Below are 22,936 nucleotides of genomic sequence, written 5' to 3' on the forward strand. Positions count from 1 at the left end.
GAGACCCAGCAGCTAAAGCCCCCCGCACTGTCTCAGAAACCTACTGCTGAGAACGAGCCAGAGCTTGCTGCTCCAGAGATAAACCCTGAAACATCTGACTCAGATCTTTCATTTGCTCAGCAAGAGATTGTATGGGATCCATATTTCTCAGCAGAGAAAAAAAAAAACAAAAACCCAAAAACTTAATGGTCAGTTATAATGTCAGGAACACTGCACTGTACTTGCTCACTGAGCCAGTGCGTGTGTCCTGAGTGTATCCTGTCAGCGCCTCCGCTGAGCAGGGACTCACCCGCACTGTAGGGGTACCGGGGTCAGGTACAGCCAGAAAGTACAGATCCACAGGACCTGTGGATGCTGAAGTTTAGCAAGCAGACATGGGACCTACGGTCATGTGACTGCAAGGGGGCGGGGCTTAGTGACCTGCTTAGTGAGATGGAAAGACACTATACAGAATTACTCAGAGTCAGGCAAAACGGAGGTCATACACAGAGATAGCCGTAACGTACCAAGGATGAGACAGAGCGGATAGTCAGGGCCAAGCAGCAGTCAAAACCAAACAGACATAGAAGGTACCAAGCAGAATCCAAAGCAATATCCAGAGAACAGACCGAGTCATACACAGAGAATCAAGTAACCAGAACACAGCACTAACACACTCAGGGGTCCCCACACTATGCCCAGGGCAAGAGTATAACTGACAGGGATGGGAGCATCCTGAGGCTATAAGAAGGCTCTCCCAGAACCAGGGAGAGGCCGCAAACATAGCCCCAGGTGTGCAGGTAAGCCTACACCGGGATCACAACCTTTAACCCCAGAAATGCCAGTCATCAGCACTGGTTCCTGACATTAACCCCACGTGTGAGAGTCAAACCCGCATCATTCCTACTCAATACTGAGCAAAGGGTCTGAATACTTATGACCATGTGATATTTCAGTTTTCTTTTTGAATAAATTTGCAAAAATTTCTACATTTCTGGATTTTTTCAATCAAGATCAGGAGCAGAGTGCATATTAATGAGAAAAAAATGAACATTTTGAATTTACTAAATAGCTGCAATGAAACAAAGAGTGAAAAATTTAAACGAGTCTGAATACTTTCCGTAGCCAATGTAATTTTCGGTTTCTGTTACAAAACAGTGCTAGGTACTTTTTTGCAACACAATAAAATTGTCTGTCAAATTCTGTTGGATTTTTAATGAGATATATTGTGCTGTTCTGTTCTGTCCATCACTGGAGCAAACACGTTAGGCTGTCACTTGTTTTCTACAGCTCACTTATCAGCTTTACTGTGTAGACTGAGACAAAATGACCAAAGTGATATCATCATTATTATTAGAGGTTGCGGATATAATGAAAGCTCTTTTGTACTGATAAGGCAAAATTATACAGTTTACACACAAATATGTCTCTGTATGCATCTCGCATCACATCCTTGCCTCTGGAGGAGGAGTCTGTAGTTTCTCAGAAGAGTAATAGTTTATGACATTTCTCCTATTATTTTCAGCTGCCATTAAGCACACGCACCATGGAATATGGACAGGTGTCTCTTTACACTAAAGATGGTATCTGTAAAGTCCCATAATACACTGATCCTAGAAGCAGCTGCTCCGTCATTATGCCTGCTCATGATGAGGTTTTAGGCTGACTGGTATTAACCGTTTCCAAGTCTTTTCTGTAGATTAAACTGTTGATGATCCTGTGAAGATTGTAAAAATACTATTTGGCCATCTTGCTTACTGATACACTCTCAAATAAAACTATCATTCTGAGACTACAGAAATGGAATCTGTCTATGAATGACCATAGAAGGATTTCTTTTTCCCTGAAATTCCATTATAAAATTAGAATACAATAAAGTCCATTCTCTGGGTCTGAGCATAAGCTATAAAACGCAGATGAAGAATAGCGATTAATAAAACAAATGCAATCTGTTTATTAGTTCACCAGAATAGTTTGCATAAGTTATAGACCTAAGACAATAAGGCAAACGGTGTGTTCTTACAGGATATCCTTATGATGTACAATACAAAATAATATCGTGGTACCGTGTTAGCCAGAAAAATCGATGTAAATACTGATGTGCCAAAAAAATGAGAAAGGTATTCAAGGAGTGATACCTTTATTGGCTAGCCAGAGAAATTATATTTGCAAGCTTTCAGGGCTCAGGCGGACCCTTCTTGTACTTGTAATGAGCCTGATGAAGGGGCCGCCTGAGCCATGAAAGCTTGCAAATATAATTTCTCTGGTTGGCCAATAAAGGTATCACTACTTGAAAACCTTTCTCTTTTTTTGGCACATAAGTATTTACAGGATATCCTTATTAAAATTATTCATGAGTGTCTAGTAATCACATAACAATAAAAAAAGCAACATGCTGAAGGTGAGCATTTTAGCAGAGTTTGTGTTTTGTGTTTCCCCCTATGAAAACACTGGCATTAAAGAAGAATATGCCAGGTCTCATAACTCTATATAAGGTTATTCTACAGTTTATTAGCATTATGAAGTGCCTTGCTGATGTAACAAGGAGAAAATGAACTTTATTTCTCCCTCAGTCGCCAGCTTTCAGTCATGCAGGAGTGTCAGTTTATTACCATTATGAAGTGCCTTGCTGATGTAACCAGGAGAAAATGAACTTTATTTCTCCCGGAGTCTCCGGCTTTCAGTCATGCAGGAGTGTCAGTTTATTACCATTATGAAGTGCCTTGCTGATGTAACCAGGAGAAAATGAACTTTATTTCTCCCGGAGTCGCCGGCTTTCAGTCATGCAGGAGTGTCAGTTTATTACCATTATGAAGTGCCTTGCTGATGTAACCAGGAGAAAATGAACTTTATTTCTCCCGGAGTCTCCGGCTTTCAGTCATGCAGGTGTGTCGGCGCTGCTAGAGTCACCACTGACTATACAGTTAGTGGCAGCTGTACGTACACCCAAGAGCCACTTTTGACAGTTGGCTCTACAGTGCAGAGATAGCTGCCAAGCTGCTTACAGGATAGTCAGCTGTGATTTTATGACTGAAAGCCGGCGGCTCTTAGGAGGAATAAAGTTCATTTTCTCCAAAGTGCCGCACTTTCAGTGCTCGATATGGGAACTTTTATAAAAGGCTGATTCAGTTGCATTATAAAGTATCTATTTTTTATATTTGACATAGATTTGGATGGAGGAGCATAATTTGTCTTTTTCATGTTAAGTGTAATATTTCTGCTAATGCATATTTTTTTAAATAAATGCCCCTGTCACCAGATTTCACCAAGTACACCAGTATCATCAGGTCTAAGAGATCTATTTTAATAATGTATGTAGTTTTTTTATTGCTATTTGCTTTATGCTTATGACTCAGACGTTCATATCAATTTAAATACAGGGTTGTGGATTTGTTTTTCCATGCAAAAGAACTAGACAGACAGCCTTCAGCCTAGTAAAAACAATCATAACATCTACATAGCACATGCATTCATTATGCTCCAAAATTAATAGAGCTAATGCTCACTTCTCATAATACTATATAAAGCCGAGCGAGGTAGAAAGCTATAATTAAAGACCATGTGGCATTCGATGTAAAAACTGAGCCTTGAGCAATAAACTGTTTGCAGACTGGAGACTTGCTCTGTCTGGGACATTAAAGACAATAATGTGTAACGACAGTTGTTACCGCCTCTCTTCTTGGCAACATTTATTAAAGCCTAAAAAGAATCAACAGAGACCTACAATATACCGTACTATATACTGCAATACCTTAGTATTATAGTATACCAATATAATGTACCATTTGAGAATATAGTATGAGAGTTCAAATAATAATCACAGGTTTATGTACCCTATGAAAAAAATAAACTAACAATTAAAAAAAGTTTTAATAATTAAAAAAACTATAGAAGTTTAAATTATCCACCCCTATTCAAAAACAAAGAAATTAATAAATAAAAAGGAAAAATAAACATAATTAGTATTGTGATGTCCGATCTATCAAATTATAAAATTGCTTAAAACGTTCCTTAAAACCCAAAATGGAAAAGAAAAATCTAAATAACAGAATTGCCTTTTTTTCCAGTCACAGTACTCCACGTCATACATAACCCCAAAATGTTATCAATAAAAACTAGAGTTCAGTGCACAAAAAACAACCCCTCATTCCGCTCCATTGATGAAAAAATAAATAAGTTATACGGCTCTGAAAATGGCTACACAAACAAAAATGACTTTTTTATATATGGAATTTTGTTTCCCTTTTTCGGTACATTGTTATTCGTAAAATGAATGGTGTCATTCACAACTATCACAAGTCTAATGTAGCTGTGTTGATAGAAAAAAAAATAAAAAGATATGAGTTTTGGAACATAAATAAAACAAAAAGAAAAATGTCCAAATCCATAAAGGGTTAATACAGTTGAATATATTCTCCTTTTTTGCTTGCAATACATATTTTTAATGTCATGATTCTAAGGGCTCATACTCACTTGCGAGAGACTCGCACGATTCTCGTGCGAGTCTCTCGCATGAAAACCTGGCACTGCTTCTGGCACTGGGACCGAAGCGTGTGGCTGCATTGAAATACATGTAGCCGCACGCTCCGGTCCAAGGTGGCAGTGCCAGGTTTTCATGCGAGAGACTTGCACGAGAATCGTGCGAGTCTCTCGCAAGTGAGTATGAGCCCTAACCAGTATCTTTACCACTATATGGATGGTTGCCTTAAACATCATTGTAAAGCAAAATTCTTCTATGAATCCAGAGAGATGATGTGAACTTTTTTTACTTCTTTTTCCCCAAGGTGGCTCTTACTTTTACCTGTTAAAACACTTGTTCAGCATACTCATTCACTTATTTCAACTCTATTCAGGTAAATGGAGAACCCAGAAGATCATCTATTCCAGACACGCAAAGGACATAGAATAGAACAGATGGTAGTGAGATGGCTACGCCGGTCACGAGACAGTTCATCCCGGTAAGCTTAGTATTATCTTTTTTTTATTTATTTACTGACTTGCTTTAAAGACAACCTGCTCTACATTCGGATGTACAACAGAGATGTATGGTACATTTCATTGCATGGTATTTCTGGCAACCAGCAGCATACCCTGTTTAACACCTACTATTCCAAAGCCAATTTTCTAAGGTTGGGTTCACATAGTGTTTGCTCCTACGCAAACCGTGATTTGGGCGCCTATTGGATGCGGGTAAAAAGATGTCGACTACATCTTGCTGCCCGCCTCAACTAGGCTTATACAGGTGTAAATTACACGACAATGCACACTGTAATTCTCTCTGCATCATGATAGACAATGTTCCCATTGGTGCATGTTCCCAAATCCTATTTTACGGGGTTTCAGACATAAGTATCGATGGGGTCACTTAACATAGTTGCAAACGCTATGTTAACTCAATCGAAATCTGCTCATAACCATGTGTTAATAAGTAATAACTAGAGTTAAGTGAAACGGGTCGGTCAAATTCATAAGTCGCCAACTTTCGCTGAAGTTGGTTTTCATGAAACGAAACCCGACCATAGCGTGAGGTTGGCCATGAGGTCGGCGACCAGAGCACCAAAGTCACGTTTCAAATTATGCTTCCAGCGCCCTTTTTCAGCCAATGATGGAGGACGCACACTGTGGGCAACGCGATGACATGGGCAGCGGTCACCACCATCTTTGAGAAGGGCATGCAAGTGATTGGCTTGCTTTGTGTGGCGTCACAGGAGCTATAAATGGGCGTGCACGCCGACCGCCATCTTACTTCTGCCGATCATAGCATAGGGAGAGGTTGCTGCTGCTGGTTCTGAATAAGGGAGAGCGTTAGGCAGGGAGGAAGAAAAAAAACACTGCTTCTGCTGGTAGCGATTTCAACTGTACAACACAACAGTTTGTGTGCAGTGACAGGGGAGGCTCTATTTTTGTGCATCAGCTCTGTTGGTTATTAGGCTGCCTTATAAGGCTCCCTGATAGCTACATTGCTGTTTGCACACTGCGGTGCAAACTGCTTTTTTAAAAGCAAAAATACTTTTCTTCCTCTTTTCTGCACAGTTTCCAAGCGTTCATTTTTCCACACTTTTGTATGCAGCAGTCCTGCTTATTAGGCTGCCTGCTGCCATACTTGGAGTGAGTAATAAAGTAACTTGGCACTCAACTGAATGATCCTTTTTGAAAATAAGTTTTTATTGTGGCAGTCACAAAGGACGTTTCGGCCTACAATTGGCCTTCGTCAGTCTGCTGGTGGGTATGGGTTAATATCTTTTGATACTTGAACCAATTAATGTTAGAGAAAAATAAATTTCTTATAATCCTAAGAGGTTAATGCCTGAGACGCTTTAACAGTCTTGTATCAGTAGATCAGGTTACATGAACACGTGCAGGTGTAGTGCCTAGGCGTATGGACCTGGACGCAGTATCCGCTGCTAGCCCTGGGCGTCCATTCAGTTGAGTGCCAAGCTACTTTATTATTCACTTGGATCTGGGTAACCTACTTGTGCACCTTGTAGTAGTGCCATGCTATACTTTATACTTGGAGTGAGAGCATCATTGTCAGCCTCTTAAAATCTCTAGGGAGCTTCAAATTCTCCCCAATACTATATACACCTTGTACCTTCTCATACACAAGCCTATTTCAGCCTGTTAAATTGAGGTGTAATCTATAGTGGGCCTGAGATAATAGTTCAGACTCCTAAAATCTCTAGGGTGATTCAAATTCTCCCCAATACTATATACACCTTGTACCTTGTCATACACCAGCCAATTTCAGCCTGTTACATTGAGGTGTAATCTATAGTGGGCCTGAGATAATAGTTCAGCCTCCTAAAATCTCTAGGGAGATTCAAATTCTCCCCAATACTATATACACCTTGTACCTTGTCATACACCAGCCAATTTCAGCCTGTTAAATTGAGGTGTAATCTATAGTGGGCCTGAGATAATAGTTCAGCCTCCTAAAATCTCTAGGGAGATTCAAATTCTCCTCAATACTATATACACCTTGTACCTTGTTTTACAGTGCCATATAGCTGGTGGTATTTTGGGTACTTTTCCCAAAAATGAGGAAGTATGGTGGAAGAGGCCGTGGAAGTGGGCGGGGGTTGCCAGCTGGTACTGATGGTGGTGGTGGTGCATCTGCTGGTAGTGGCAAAAGCACAATAGCACCTAAGGCAGGAGGTGTTTAGCCTGCGTCATCGTCTGGCTCCACAAGGCCTTGAAGGCTCCCTTTTCTAGGAGTAGGTAAACCGCTTTTAAAGCCGGAGCTTCAGGAACAAGTTTTGGCTTACATTGCTGACACAGCCTCCAGCTCTATCGCCTCCTCTTCTGAAGCTTCAAAAAATAAAAGCACTGAGTCGTCAGTGGAGGTTCCTGGTCAGGAACAACACCTTTCCTTGTGTCCTTCACCCCTACCAAAAGTGAAGGATGTGGCAGGCCACACTACAGATTATTCTATGGAGCTCTTTTCACATACCATGCCTGGGTTATCAAGTCAAATCGTGAATTCCCCAGTCCAAAATGAATCTGACATGGAGTGTGGGTCACCAGCCAGGGCAGTGGGGTTAATCGGTACCGGGCCGGTGTCTCAGAGGGATGTGTCACGGTGGTGGTGACCAGGTCCGTGGCCCTGGGCCTCCATGCAAAGGGGTGAATAACGTTTATAGGTGAATGATACGTGACGCCACCTGTGGTTTCTGATCAGATTGACCAGCGCTGCAGTGTCGCTTCTCTGGGACAGATGTTGTGGTGCAGCTAAGATGTAGAAGCCCTGTACAGGTAGGGCCGTAGTCGCAGGGCAGATGAAAGAGTTGGTAGATGGTGTGCAGTGCAGGATGTAGCAGAGCCGTGTGCCAGGCGCAGGAGAAAGATGACAGACAGTCGTGCAGTTCCTTTACCTGTACTTGGTAAGTGCCGTCCAGGACCCAGAGTACAAATGGAGAAGGAGTTGGTCAGCCTGGAAGTAAATTAGGAATTCTCTCTCTGCAGATAGGTAGTGTGGCCTCCGTTCTAGCGCTTATGTGAGGTACTCGCAGTACTGAGCTCACTGAAGTGCCCACTGTTGACTCTCTTTTGGAACTTTCTCGTTTGGCAGGCAGCCGTAGCCTTTTCCTTCTGGCTCACACACGTCGCTGCTGGGGCCTAAGAGCCTTAGTTGGGAACAGAGCATTTACAGCTGCTACTTCCTCCGGTTTCTGCTGCAGGACCGTCAGTGTCCCTACAAACTCGGAGACCGGAATCCGGACCATGCGCTCCAGCTAGGAGTGAGCCTTAACTCTGCTCATCCTCCAGCTCCCCTTCTCATGTCTACACACTTCCCCTTCCCTTCACAGACTGCCCTAACTTCCCTCCTCCCGACCACAGAGAGCAGCTCCTCAGCAGTCAGGTTCAGAGCTCTCCCTGTTGGCCTGGAGTTGGAACTGTGTTGTGTGTTGGTTTAACTGCTAGAGAGATCCTTCGATGCTCCCAAGCATGACATCACACTCAATAGGAGGAAGGTAATGCCACTGTGGCGACCGTACTCCTGGGGGCGCCACAAGTGCACTGATGCCCAGCCACTGCTAGATGATTCTGCTGGTACGTTGACCCAGACCACTACATTCCCCTCGCACTCTACACAGCCAGAATGTGACTATACCACCTTACATGGTGACAAAGAGGAAGGTGCAGATGAAAGTGCAGGTTCCTTGAGCAGGTGGGGGGGCATACTCATGGGCGATGGCACCGGCACAGGGCCCCTCATAGTACGCAAAAGTGTCCCTGCCGGTGGGAGGGCCTGGCCCCCGCCACCAGACACACCGCCGTACTATGAGGGTCCTTGTGCCAGTGCTGTCGCCAATGATTGGGCCCCCCTGCTTGCTCAGGATCACAGCACTTGCAAAGTTGAAATACTTACCTCTCCCCGCTCCACCGCCGTGACGTCTTCCGCGTTTCCTGACAGTGACATTCTGGTCAGAGAGCGCGATAACATCATGTCTGTATGCCCTCTGCCTAAATAGTCCAAGTGCAGAGAGATGGAAGATGGGGACGACGAGGAGTCCAGAGTACAGGGATTTCCTAGCGAGTAGACTTATTTAATTGTTTTAAAGGTTGGGAGCAATTTTTGGGGAGCACTATACTCTGGAGAATGATATATGGGGCCCACCATACACTGGAGCATTCCAAAGGTGGACATCAGACACTGGAGCAGCATTTACAGGGCCCATTATACACTGGAGCATTAGAAATGGGTCCCATTATATATGGAGCATTATTTGGGCCTATAAGACACTGGAGCATCATCCATGGGGCCATCATATACTGGAGCATTGTAAATGGGGCAGCTAATATATGGGGCATTATTTGGACCAATCGTACAATAGAGCATCATCCGTGAGGCCCATCATATGCTGGAGCATTCCAAAGGTGGACATCAGACACTGGAGCAGCATTTACAGGGCCCATTATACACTGGAGCATTAGAAATGGGGCCCATTATATATGGAGCATTATTTGGGCCCATAAGACAGTGGAGCTTCATCCATGGGGACCAACATATACTGTAGCATTATGTGGAGCTCATCATATACTGTATCGAACATTATATGGGACCAATGATTCTGTATGGAGAAATATATGGGCCTCATTACTCTGTATGGCACACTATGCGGTGGCCATAATACTGTATGGAGTAATATACTGTCCATTTTTGGAGCTATTGGAGAATTTAAAATGGATATCAGTCATGTGATGTAAGAAGTCAAGTATTTTTCATTGCACCATACCGCTATTTCTATGCCGTATCAGAGGATCATGAATTGTGGCATGTGTTAAAGGAGCCCAGTGACACTCTTTGGCCCTGGGCCCACGAAAATCTGGAGCCAGCCCTACCCCCTACCTCACTGCCGACTTTTCTTCCCCATTGACTTGCATTGGGTTTCGTGTTTCAGTCGGCCTCTGACTTTTCACGATAATCTGCCGATTGCGTTCGACCCGACTTTTGCAAAAGTCGGGTTTTATGAAGCCCGACTTGACCCAAGAAAAGGAAAAGTCGCTCATCTCTAGTAATAACCTATACCTAAACTCATATCACTAATGCTAAGGTTGTTTACTTCCAAAAATGTAAGAAACAGTATAATCATCGTACATCAGACCAATAATTAAAAATGATAGAAAAGATTTATTCATTACATATAAAAAAAATTAAAAGAAGAAAATACACCACATACAAAACAGCAGTTTACATATTGTACATGGAGTAGACTTTGGGGAAAATTCATTAAGACTGGCATAACGCTATGCTACAGTCATTATGAGGCACTTGCTGGAGTAGACTGTGACCTGATTAATTTGCCACTTAAGGAATCATGTGCATCTGTTATCCAGCTTGTACCGTCACCAGAAATGTGCACCAGTGGGGGCTGGTGTATATTTCTGGAGTAAATTATGACACTTCAGTGGCGTAACTTATGATAAACTTGACCCACTTTGTCCATATCCTACCCATGCCATGCTCATATTGGCGTAACTGGCGTGTAAATGCCAAAAGTCACAATATTATTGTGCCGAACTGCAAAAATATTGCAACTTATCGAGGTGTTTACCCCAGATTTCTGGAGTAAGCACCTTAATGAATTGCCCCTTTATTTTCAATATGTAAATACTGCATGATTGCCAACTGATGTTTTACACGGTTATGGTAAACATATTGTTATTGAAATGTAAGTACACCATGTAAGATAAAGTGAAGCAATGTGTTCTTTTAAAACTGCCTGGATATATAACCTAGTATGTTTAATACAGCAAAACACAAAACTTGAAAAAAACTAAATAAAAACTTGGCAGGATAAAATGGATACAAAATCGAAAACAATGTCAGGGCACAATTAATAGCACACTTGTTCAGTTAGAAACAAAGGACAAAATCAGGTTACCTTGTGATTAAATAGAAATTAGACACACCTGTCCCACTTTGTCACATAACTGTAATAAGCATATAAATGGTAACTTTGATGCTTGAAAGAGCAATTTTATTGCCTGTTCTTTGTTCACAATGGCAAGAAAGGAACAAACCAGAAATGCTATTATCAACAAGCACAATTAGTGTATTGCTTTGTTCACATTGCGTTTCAGCATACTGTCAGGGGCTCAGTTGAGACTTATATCTAAACCTCTGGAAAATGGGATTCAAACATTTGCGCTGACAGGGTCATTCATGTTAATGATGCAGTCGTCATATTGTGCTCTGTCAGACATTATTTTCAGCAGTATCCGCCTGTTTCGATTCTGTTGCCAAATATCAGAGTCTCCTTCCCTGTCCCTGACACTAGGGGCACCCTAGATATCCCTGCTCTCCAGGTTATTTCTGATGGTGAAGATGCTGGGGCCACGTACCTTGCTGTACTACTGAATCAGCCCTCATCTGTCCCCTCACCCACCCAGTGCAGGGAGGAACAGTGTATGTTGTAAGATAGCGCTTAATGCATGTGTTGGGGGACACTCGCTTGGCAACAGGATTAAAGCACACAGGCATGTTTTTCTCACAAAACAGTCTTATTTCGGTTTATTTGACCATCATAAAGTGCACCACGCATAGTCCATTACACTTCACAATTCAAGGCTTAACTCGCAGTCACTAAACACACTGAACTTCTCACTTCAACCCGTTACCGTGGGTGACTGCATTCCGCACAGTTCATTAACGTCCATGGAACACAACAAATACCAACTGTCTGTTCTAATGGCAGATACTTCTCTGCCATTATTATAACCCCCTTTCTGGATTTACCTTCCTGGAGCTCCTGCTCCACACACTGACTCCTAGTCAGTCCTCACTCCTGGGGAAGCTGCCTCACTGGGATCACCGTCATTGTGACCAGGGTACTCCTGACAGTCCAGACCCTCAGAAGGATGGTAGCTTCCCCAACACAGTGCCTTCACAGACTCTGCACATACACTGCCTCTGCATGTGCTCTTCAGGAAGTCGTCCACTCCTAGGACCTTCCAACACACAGGCCTTCCAGGACCTTACATCACAGACCATGTGACCCAAACCCTGGTCACATTATGCAACTGTAACCACCCCCATATGTGGATGGTGTATGTGTGGTTAGTCAGTCCTGCCCAGCTCTCTGACTAACCCAATAAGCCCCCCTTATAAGTAAACAAACACTTGTGGAACTACAAGTCCCAGAACAACAACATTTCGGGCTTACAGCACAGAGGATCTCCTCTGCGACACATACTGACCATTTACTTGCCAGTCACTGTCTCACCTTCATAGATACGCTTCCATGCATATCCTGAGGAGCACATACTGTGCCCCCTAGCTGTAACAGGGGTCACTTTCTCACAATGTACATACACAAACCAGACAAGCAAGGAAGGACGTACAGGGATAAATGAATATAGCAATCATACAAATATGCACTCACAGACAACCAAAGGGAACACAGGGTAGAAAAGGTAGGGAAACTAAATAGGAGAGGATGGGGGAATTGCACACAGCTGAAACACCTAGCAACAGTCACAGAACAACTCTCCAAAACTCATCAACCGAACAGCCCTCCACTCCTTCACCAGGCAGTACAAGACTTAACAATGGCAATCCAGATTGCCAGAGGTGAGAATATATAGGAGAGGGTAGTGGCTGGTAATGCATAATGCACTGCTGAGATCCTCCAAGCAGGAAGCTAGAAAGACTCCAAACTGAACCGTTTTTCCCCTGCACCGCTGAAAGAAACCTGCATTGTTTAATATGAGTGAAAAATGCTTCTTTCAGTGCAGGAGTATGAGAACCCAGACGCTGCAGTCTTGTGGCTCCTCTCTATTGTGGCAAACCTCACCGGTACCTCCCCTTCTAAGAAGGACCTCTGGAACCTAAGGGCCGGGTTTATCAAGGTGTGCCATGTGAAAGGACCGGACCAACCTAACCGAATGGATGTCAGATGATGATAACCACATCCTCTCTTCAGCTCAACCTTATAGTAACCCTTCTAATAACCCTTCTAGTGTACCAGATTCTGAAGAGACAGATGAACCAAGTGAGAAGCCATGATCTTAGCTTTCTGAAACTCTAAATTCCCATCAACTGTGACCAGAGTTGGAGGTAGTGGTGATGGTTCAGAGGACGCAACTTCTTTTTGAGCAAAAAAACAATAAGTCACATTATGAATCCAAAAAGTAAGTGGCAAAGCAAGGCAAAATGCTACAGCATTGACGACGGTCACAATCTTATAAACCAGTTTCCAAGAGGGAGCCTTCAACTTAATTATCTTCAAGGACAACCACAATAATTCACCTTACACATAGGTCCGGATCCACCACCCATCTTGGATCAACCACACTTTTGGACCCCATATTCTTCAAATTATTGAGAACCCCTTGCCAAACAGACATAATAGATTATTAAAAATATTCTTCTTCAGATCTTCCTGAGGAACGATTCCTATTAAAAGAGTTGAACTGAGAATGAAACTCTTAGGTCCCGAAGAATGGGGACTTATCAGTGGACTCATGAGAATGGTTATTGACAGCAAATTCAGTTAGATGCAAGTAAGTAACCCAATCCTCCTGATTCTCAGACCCAAAACACCTAAGCTAAGTCTCAAGATTCTGGTTAACGTGTTCAGTTTGTCCATTGGACAGATAAATCCCCAACCAAATGCAAAACGCTTTCCAAAATTTTGAAAAAAATGGCACCCCCGGTAAGAAACAATAATGGTAGGAATCCCCTGCAGATACTGGTAAGTCAGTAATGATATCTACTGATAAATCATTCCAAGGTTTACTTGGAATTACCAAAGGTTGGAGACACCAAGACAAACGAGTATGAGAAGTCTTAGAACGTACACACAGTATAGGCAGCTAGATACTCCCAAACATTCTGATGAACCCCAGACCACCAAAAATGCTTTACTTCCAGGGTGTCCGACTAAAACCGAATTATGATGAGGCCAGGAGCCATTTGGTGAGCTGCATTTCTTGCTACATGTTCACAGACTTACCAGTGGAAAAGCCAAACTTCACATGCCACAAATGCAAGCTTGTGTCCCTGTTGGAGGAAAAGTTGCAAAATCTCGAAGAGCTACGTTGAAGATCATTAAGGAAGGTGAAGAGTTCTTGGACAGAGCAGAATTATCTCTTCATGTTACAGAAAGAGAAGAAATTCGAAGTGCACCTGAAGAAACAGAGGAATGGAGACATGTGACCAAGAGAAGCAGGAGGATCAGGAGGCAGTCAGCACCCATACTTCTCAGGAACCAGTACCAGGCTCTCACGCAGGAAAACGATGAAGAAATACATCAGGATAAGACTTTGCCCACAAACAGCAACCTTGTACGCCCTCAAAGTCCTCCTGGATGGAGAAAGAAAAATGTTGTGAAGAAGAAACGGAGAGTGGTGGTCATGGGGGATTCCCTGTTGAGAGGAACAGAAGCCGCTATCTGCAGACCGGATATAACTTCAAGAGAAATGTGCTGTCTTCCAGGTGCAAAAATTAAAGATGTGTCTGACAGGATATCAGGACTCTTCAGACCTACAGATTCCTACCCATTCCTGCTACTACATGTGGGGACAAATGACACAGCAAGAAACGACCTGGAAACCATCTGCAGAGACTTTGAAGACTTAGGCAAGAAAGTGAAAGAACTGGGAGCGCAGGTGGTCTTCTCTTCCATCCTCCCAGTGGATGGCCATGGAACAAGGAGGTGGAATAAGATTCTGCAGGTGAACAACTGGCTACATCGATGGTGCCGTCAGCAAAGATTTGGATTTCTGGATCATGGAGTGAACTACTTATACGATGGACTACTTGCTAGAGATGGGGTGCACCTTACGAAGACTGGAAAGCATGTATTTGGAAGTCGCCTTGCTACACTTGTAAGGAGAGCTTTAAACTAGAACAACATGGGAAGGGAAGCAAAAGACCAGAAAAAGCCATACACCTGACAAATGCTATTGAGAACTCTGCTATTAGAAGTGGAAAGGAAGAACAAAGTCAAAAGAATCTAATTAATAAAAATATTGGAGAAAGAGAAACCTATCACAAACTAAAATGTTTCTATACTAATGCACAAAGCATGGGCAACAAACAAGGAGAACTGGAACTACTAACACAGGAAAAGAAATATGATGTCATTGGAATCACTGAAACTTGGTGGGACAATACACATGATTGGAATACAAGACTAGAAGGATACAACTTATTTGCAAGAAACAGACTTGATAAACGAGGAGGAGGTGCCGCATTGTATGTTAGAAACGCGTATATCTGCACAGAGATTGAAGCTTCAGAGACTGGGAGTTCTGTGGAAACTGTTTGGGTAAGAATACAAGGACAGAACAATGGAAAGGACACCATTGTAGGCATTTACTACAGGCCGCCTGTGCAAACTGAAGACATGGATGAACTCTTTATGCATCAAATGGCCAAGTTCTCCAAAAAATCTGACATAGTTGTCATGGGAAATTTCAACTATCCAGACATTTGTTGGGAATCTCTCTCAGGCAAAACTAACAGGTCAAGGAAATTCTTATCCTCTCTTGCTGACAACTTTATCCTCCAAAAGGTAGGGGAGAAAACAAGGGGAACTGCTACCTTGGATCTAATCCTTATAAACAGGGAGGAAATGGTTGAGGAGGTAAATGTGGCTGGGACCCTAGGAGGTAGCGACCATGCTATTTTAGATTTTGGATAACTAGAAGCGGAAGACCTGTGAAGTCTCAGACGTCAAGGTTAGATTTCAGAAAGGCAGATTTTAAGGGATTCAGAAAGAGAATTGGAGGGATCCAATGGCTGGATATCCTTAAAGACAAAAATGTCCAGGAAGGATGGGAAATCTTGAAAAATGAAATTCTCAAAGCACAGTTGTTAACAATTCCGAAAAGAGGGAAGAATAGGAAGCATTTAAGGAAACCAGGATGGATGAACACAGAACTTAAGCACATGCTAAAAAGGAAGAAAAAAATGTTTATAAAATGGAAAGAGGGAGGCATATCTAAAGAAGAATATAATGCTGTCTGCAGAACCTGCAGGGCACAAATCAGATTATCTAAAGCTGAAAATGAATTGAGGCTTGCAAGAGATGTCAAAAGCAATAATAAAGGATTTTGGGAATATGTCAAAAGTAAAAGAAAAGTCAAAGATGCTATAGGATTTTTACAGGATGAAAATGATGAAATGGTAAGACAGGATGTTGAGAAGGCTGAACTTTTAAATTCCTATTTTGCATCTGCTTTCTCTCAGAAAGGAAATGTAACATCAACTGTTCTTCACTGTCCTATTAAGGGAATAGAAGAATCCAGGATATCTATAAACAGAAAGATAGTGAGGAAACACTTAGCTAACCTAAATGAATTCAAGTCTCCAGGTCCAGATGAATTACACCCCAGAGTACTGAAGGAGATAGCAGAAGAAATTTTATGATTCTATGATTCTATGATGTTCACTTATAACTTTAAGATGTAGAGTCACAGGTATGAACAGTTTACCTAAAGGACTCGGACAGGACAGGGGCATCCCTCTGAGCATCTACAAACTCTTTTTCAAGGTCAGAACTTAAAGCTGCAATAACTACTCCATTCTGTAGTATAATTACTGATTCACAATTATCTCTGCCCCCAGGAAAGCAACAGGATAAGGCATCCGCCTTAAAATTCATTTCCCCCAGCCTGTACGTCACAAAAAAGTTGAATCTGGCGAAGAATAAAGACTACCTTCCCTGTCTAGGTTCAGATGCTTAGCGAATTCTAAATATTATAGATTTTTATGACCATGACCAGATGTACTGCGTTTTCCACACTGTGACGACTCCTGGAGTGGACCCTCTGGGTCGTGACACCAACCCTCCCAGGGCGAGCTGACCTAGTGAAGACCACCCCCTATACAGGGAGTGTCAGGGGCAAGCCCCAGGGGGTGAGGCACCACGACTGCTGGCACCAGGCGGCCGGCTCACAGGAGACACGAGTGGGTGAGAGTGTCTGCAGGAACGTGTAAAGTGTGGACACAGGAACACGTGGTATACAGAGACTTCGTTCGTCCGGGTGTGAGTGAAGCAGGAAGTGTGCAAGGAGCACGTCAGAGCACTGAGTCAGGCAGCAGGTGTGCCAGGAGGTGTAACAGAGTAAGAGACTGAGTACAGGATCAGAGTGTGTGCCCAGAGGCACAACTGAGTATAAGACAGAGCACGGAATCAGAGTGTGTGCCAGGAGGCACGACTGAGTATAAGACAGAGTACAGGGTAAGAGCGTGTGCCAGGAGGCACAACCGAGTATGAGACAGAGTACAGTGTCAGAGCATGTGCCAGGAGGCACAACCGAGTACGAGACAGAACACAGGGTCAGAGCGTGTGCCAGGAGACACAACCAAGTACAAAGCAGAGTGCAGATTCAGAGCGTGTGCCAAGAGGCACAACAGAGTGCAAGGCAGAGGACCTGAGTACAGCGCACAGCCAGGCAGGGACACGGCAGACCAAGCCAGGAGCACAACAATAATCAGGCACCTCCCCTAGGGGGAGGTCGTCTGATATAGCACATGACTACTACTGGTTCCGGGTCAGGACCTAGCCAGAAAGCACATGACCACTACAGGTTCCGGGTCAGGTCCTCCATTACCATAGAGAGGACCGAGCCCTATACAGCACTGACAGGAGCGCACAAGCGCAAACGTGACATGTAGGAGGAGGCCCGGGGACGGGAGCTGCGCGTGCGCACCCTACGGGACCCCCGGAGTGACCGCAGCTCCGGAAGAGATGACGTCGGGACAGAGGTCCCGCCCCCAGGTGAGCACGGCGTGACAGTGCCCCCCCCTTTACGCCCCCTCTTTCTAAAACTGGAGAGGAACTTAGACAAAATCTGGGGTGCGTGGATATTCTCCCTGGGTTCCCATGACCTCTCCTCGGGGCCAAAACCCTTCCAATCGACCAGGAACATGGTTCTCCCTCTTACCTTCTTCATGGCCAAAATGTCATTCACCTCAAACTCATCCCCAAAACCAACAGGCTGGGGTGTGTGGCCTGGAGAAGGATGAAATCGGTTAAGAACCACAGGTTTTAGGAGAGACACATGGAAGGAATTGGGAATACGGAGTGAAGGAGGCAGCTTCAATTTGTAAGCAACATCATTAATCCGCCTGAGGACCTCAAAAGGACCAATGTAACGGGGACCCAGTTTGTAAGATGGTACCTTAAGGCGGACGTATTTGGTGGAGAGCCACACCTTGTCACCAGGGAGAAATGGAGGAACGTCCAGGCGCCTCTTGTCAGCGTGTAATTTCATTCTGTCCCGTGCTTTCTCGAGAGCGGTTTTGGTCTCCTGCCATACCCTGGAGAACTCCACAGACTGAGAATCGGCAGCAGGTACCCCCGAGACAGGAAGTACCGGTAGAGGCACATTGAGATGCTGTCCAAAGACGATGAAGAAAGGAGACTTGGTAGACGATTCACTGGAGTGATTATTGTAGGCGAACTCAGCCCAAGGAAGTAGACCGACCCAGTCATTCTGATGAGCATTAGAAAAATGCCGGAGATAGGATGTATGGATCTGGTTGGTACGTTCCACCTGCCCATTGGTTTGGGGGTGATAGGCGGAAGAGAAATCCAATGACACTTTCATGAGTCCGCATAGAGCTCTCCAGAACCGGGAGGTGAATTGGACCCCTCTATCCGACACGATGTGCTGGGGGAAGCCGTGAATCCTGAAGATATGGGAAATGAAGATCTTCGCCAAGTCAGGAGCAGAGGGTAGTCCTGGAAGAGGAATGAAGTGAGCCATCTTTGAAAATCGGTCTACAACCACCAAGACCACAGTACAACCGGAAGAACAAGGCAGATCAGTAATGAAATCCATGGCTATGTGCTGCCATGGAGCCGACGGAATGGGAAGCGGGAACAGAAGACCGGAGGGTGGTTGTCTGGGTATCTTGTTCTGGGCACAGGACGGGCAAGATGCTACAAAGTCTTTAACATCCTGGGAGAGTGAAGGCCACCAATAATGGCGAGAGATTAAGTCCAAAGTCTTTTTGACACCAACGTGGCCGGCAATCTTGGACGAATGTCCCCAATTTAGCACTCGTTTTCGGTTATTCTCAGCCACAAAGGTTCTTCCCGGAGGTAACGTGGTTAACTTGACAGGAGCCACAGTAATTACTTTGGATAAATCAATGATATGAGAGGGTTCTTTCTCTGCATCAGACGACAGGAATGATCTTGACAACGCATCTGCTCTAACGTTCTTATCGCCGGGCCGAAAATGTAGCTCAAAGTCAAAGCGGGCGAAGAATAGGGACCACCTGGCTTGCCGAGGATTGAACCTCTGTGCGGACTGGATGTACGCCAGGTTCTTATGGTCTGTGAAGATCTTGAATGGATGTATGGCACCCTCCAGTAAGTACCTCCACTCCTCCAAGGCCAACTTAATGGCCAATAGCTCTTTGTCGCCAATGGAGTAGTTCTGCTCAGTGGAGGAAAATACTTTAGAAAAGAAGCCACAGGTGACAAAACGTCCAGAAGAGGATTTCTGCAGAAGGACTGCGCCAGCCCCAGTAGAGGATGCGTCTACCTCAAGAGTGAAAGGTCTACTAACCTCAGGTCGGTGAAGCGCCGGAGCAGCGGTGAAGGCTTGTTTCAACGACTGGAAGGCCTCTTCAGCCTCAGAGGGCCAAGCCTTTGGGTTAGCTCCCTTGCAGATAAGGGACGAGATGGGGCGAACCAACGAGGAAAAATGAGGAACGAACTGTCGGTAGTAGTTCGCAAAACCAAGGAAGCGTTGGATTGCCTTCACCCCATGGGGCTGTGGCCAATCGAGGACGGCGGACACTTTTGCCGGATCCATGCATAGACCTGATTCTGAGATAATGTACCCCAAGAATGGCAGGGACGTTTGCTCGAAGGCACATTTCTCGAGCTTGGCATAAAGGCGGTTCTCCCTCAGGCGCTGGAGGACTTGACGCACGTTCTTTCTGTGGGCGGAGAGGTCTGGAGAAAAAACGAGGATGTCATCCAGATAGACTACCACGCAGGAGTACAGCATATCCCGGAAGACGTCATTCACGAACTCCTGGAAAACCGCTGGGGCATTGCAGAGGCCGAAGGGCATGACCAAGTACTCGTAGTGACCGTCTCTGGTGTTAAAGGCGGTCTTCCACTCATCCCCGGAACGAATGCGGATCAAGTTGTAGGCCCCACGAAGATCCAGTTTGGTGAAAATTCGAGCTCCTCTAAGTCAGTCAAAGAGCTCCGGGATCAATGGCAATGGGTACTTGTTCTTGACCGTGATATTGTTCAGGCCTCGGTAGTCTATGCAAGGACGGAGGGAGCCGTCCTTCTTTTTTACAAAGAAAAATCCTGCTCCCGCGGGCGAGGAGGACTTACGGATGAAACCTCTAGCAAGGTTCTCCTGGATATAGTCAGACATAGCTTGGGTCTCAGCAGGGGATAGCGGGTATATCCTACCCCTGGGTGGCGTAGAACCAGGAATGAGGTCAATCGGACAGTCATATGGCCGATGGGGGGGCAGAGACTCGGCCTCCTTCTTGTCGAAAACATCTGCAAAGGACCAGTAAGCCGACGGCAGACCTGTAGGTGCCGGGGATGGACCGGCAGAGTTCATCAGACGGACGGGCAACAGGCACTTCTCCTGACAGAACGGTCCCCACCGGAGTATCTCGCCCGACACGAGCAGGGGAGGAGAGGAATCATGTACACCTAGGGAGGCCTCTCCTATCAACCCTAGGCGGAGAAGTTTCCCGGCTTCTTGGAGCAGGAACGGAGGAGGGGAGAGGAGCTCCTCTCTCTGGCTAATTCACGGGCACGTTCCTGAAACCGCAGGTCGATGCGTGTCACCAGTGAGATCAGATCCTCTAAAGAGGTGGGAGTATCCCGACCTGCCAGCACGTCTTTGATCCGACTGGACAGGCCACGCCAAAAGATCCCTACGAGAGCCTCGTTGTTCCAACCGAGTTCGGAGGCCAAGGTACGAAAACGGATGGCATACTGTCCTACCGGTAGCGTACCCTGATGGAGGTTAAAGAGGGACTCGGTGATAGAGGCCAGCCGACCCGGCTCGGAAGGAAGGTGCGGAAGGTGTCCAAAAAGGTGGAAAGCCGAGAGACGAGTGGGTCATTGCGCTCCCAGAGGGGGTTCACCCATGCTAATGCCTCCCCCTCTAAGTGTGAAACAATAAAGGCAATTTGGGCGCGCTCAGTGGGATAGTGCTGCGGCAAAAGCTCAAAATGTAACCGGCATTGGTTCAGAAATCCTCGACAAAACTTAGGGTCCCCGCTATATCGGGGTGGCTTGCCGAGGCGCGGTATCGGGTGCGGGGCCGAGGACTGGGCAGAAACGGATTGTATGGCCGACAAACGAGACTCCATGGATTTCAAAAAGACCATAATCCTGGTCTGACTCTCCCGTAGGAACACCAGTTCCTTTTGGATGGAGGTGGTGGCACCAGCGGGGTCCATGGCCTGATTATACTGTGACGACTCCTGGAGTGGACCCTCTGGGTCGTGACACCAACCCTCCCAGGGCGAGCTGACCTAGTGAAGACCACCCCCTATACAGGGAGTGTCAGGGGCAAGCCCCAGGGGGTGAGGCACCACGACTGCTGGCACCAGGCGGCCGGCTCACAGGAGACACGAGTGGGTGAGAGTGTCTGCAGGAACGTGTAAAGTGTGGACATGGGAACACGTGGTATACAGAGACTTCGTTCGTCCGGGTGTGAGTGAAGCAGGAAGTGTGCAAGGAGCACGTCAGAGCACTGAGTCAGGCAGCAGGTGTGCCAGGAGGTGTAACAGGGTAAGAGACTGAGTACAGGATCAGAGTGTGTGCCCAGAGGCACAACTGAGTATAAGACAGAGCACGGAATCAGAGTGTGTGCCAGGAGGCACGACTGAGTATAAGACAGAGTACAGGGTAAGAGCGTGTGCCAGGAGGCACAACCGAGTATGAGACAGAGTACAGTGTCAGAGCATGTGCCAGGAGGCACAACCGAGTACGAGACAGAACACAGGGTCAGAGCGTGTGCCAGGAGGCACAACCAAGTACAAAGCAGAGTGCAGATTCAGAGCGTGTGCCAAGAGGCACAACAGAGTGCAAGGCAGAGGACCTGAGTACAGCGCACAGCCAGGCAGGGACACGGCAGACCAAGCCAGGAGCACAACAATAATCAGGCACCTCCCCTAGGGGGAGGTCGTCTGATATAGCACATGACTACTACTGGTTCCGGGTCAGGACCTAGCCAGAAAGCACATGACCACTACAGGTTCTGGGTCAGGTCCTCCATTACCATAGAGAGGACCGAGCCCTATACAGCACTGACAGGAGCGCACAAGCGCAAACGTGACATGTAGGAGGAGGCCCGGGGACGGGAGCTGCGCGTGCGCACCCTACGGGACCCCCGGAGTGACCGCAGCTCCGGAAGAGATGACGTCGGGACCGAGGTCCCGCCCCCAGGTGAGCACGGCGTGACACACACAATGAGTACACTGTTCAAAAGCCCACTTAATTGCCAAGTTGCCTGTTACGATGTCATAGTTTTCTCAGCAGATGATAGTTTCTTACAAAAATATGCACACAACCGCCATTTACTAGGAGATGCACCCTGCAACAACACAGCCCCCACTTCAGACGCATCAACTTGTACAATAAATGGCTGAGTGATGTCAGGCTGTATATGGATTTGCGCAGACGCAAAACATCTTTTCAAGGTATTAAAAGCCTCCTGGGCTGGACTGGACCAATTGGAAAAGTCCGTCCCTTTCCTGGTTATATCTATGAAAGGTTTGGCCACCACTGAAAAACCTTTGATTAACTTTCAGTAGTAGTTGGCGAAACCCAGGAATCCTTGAAAGGCTTTTAGGTCCTCAGGATGATCCCAATCCAGTACCACCCAAACTTTCGCTAGATCCATGCGAATACCAGTGAGCAATAAAAAATAACCCAAAAAAAGGATCTCCTTAACCGAGAACATGCATTTCTCTGGTTTGACAAATAATTTCTTGTCTCTG

General features: G+C 45.5%; 1 protein-coding gene across 1 annotated transcript in view; it reads left to right on the top strand.

Annotated features, from left to right (window-relative positions):
• Window positions 1-22,936, top strand: part of FRMPD1 (FERM and PDZ domain containing 1) — a 508,177-nt gene that overhangs the window by 276,345 nt on the left and 208,896 nt on the right. The window contains exon 2 of the mRNA XM_073549674.1: window positions 4,833-4,937. Coding sequence (XP_073405775.1) covers window positions 4,837-4,937 — 101 coding nt within the window. The 5' untranslated portion in view covers window positions 4,833-4,836. The remainder of the gene's footprint in view (window positions 1-4,832; window positions 4,938-22,936) is intronic.

Source organism: Dendrobates tinctorius, unplaced genomic scaffold (assembly GCF_039654945.1).
Source record: "Dendrobates tinctorius isolate UK_male_01 unplaced genomic scaffold, ASM3965494v1 ptg000160l, whole genome shotgun sequence".
Lineage (NCBI taxonomy): Eukaryota > Metazoa > Chordata > Amphibia > Anura > Dendrobatidae > Dendrobates > Dendrobates tinctorius.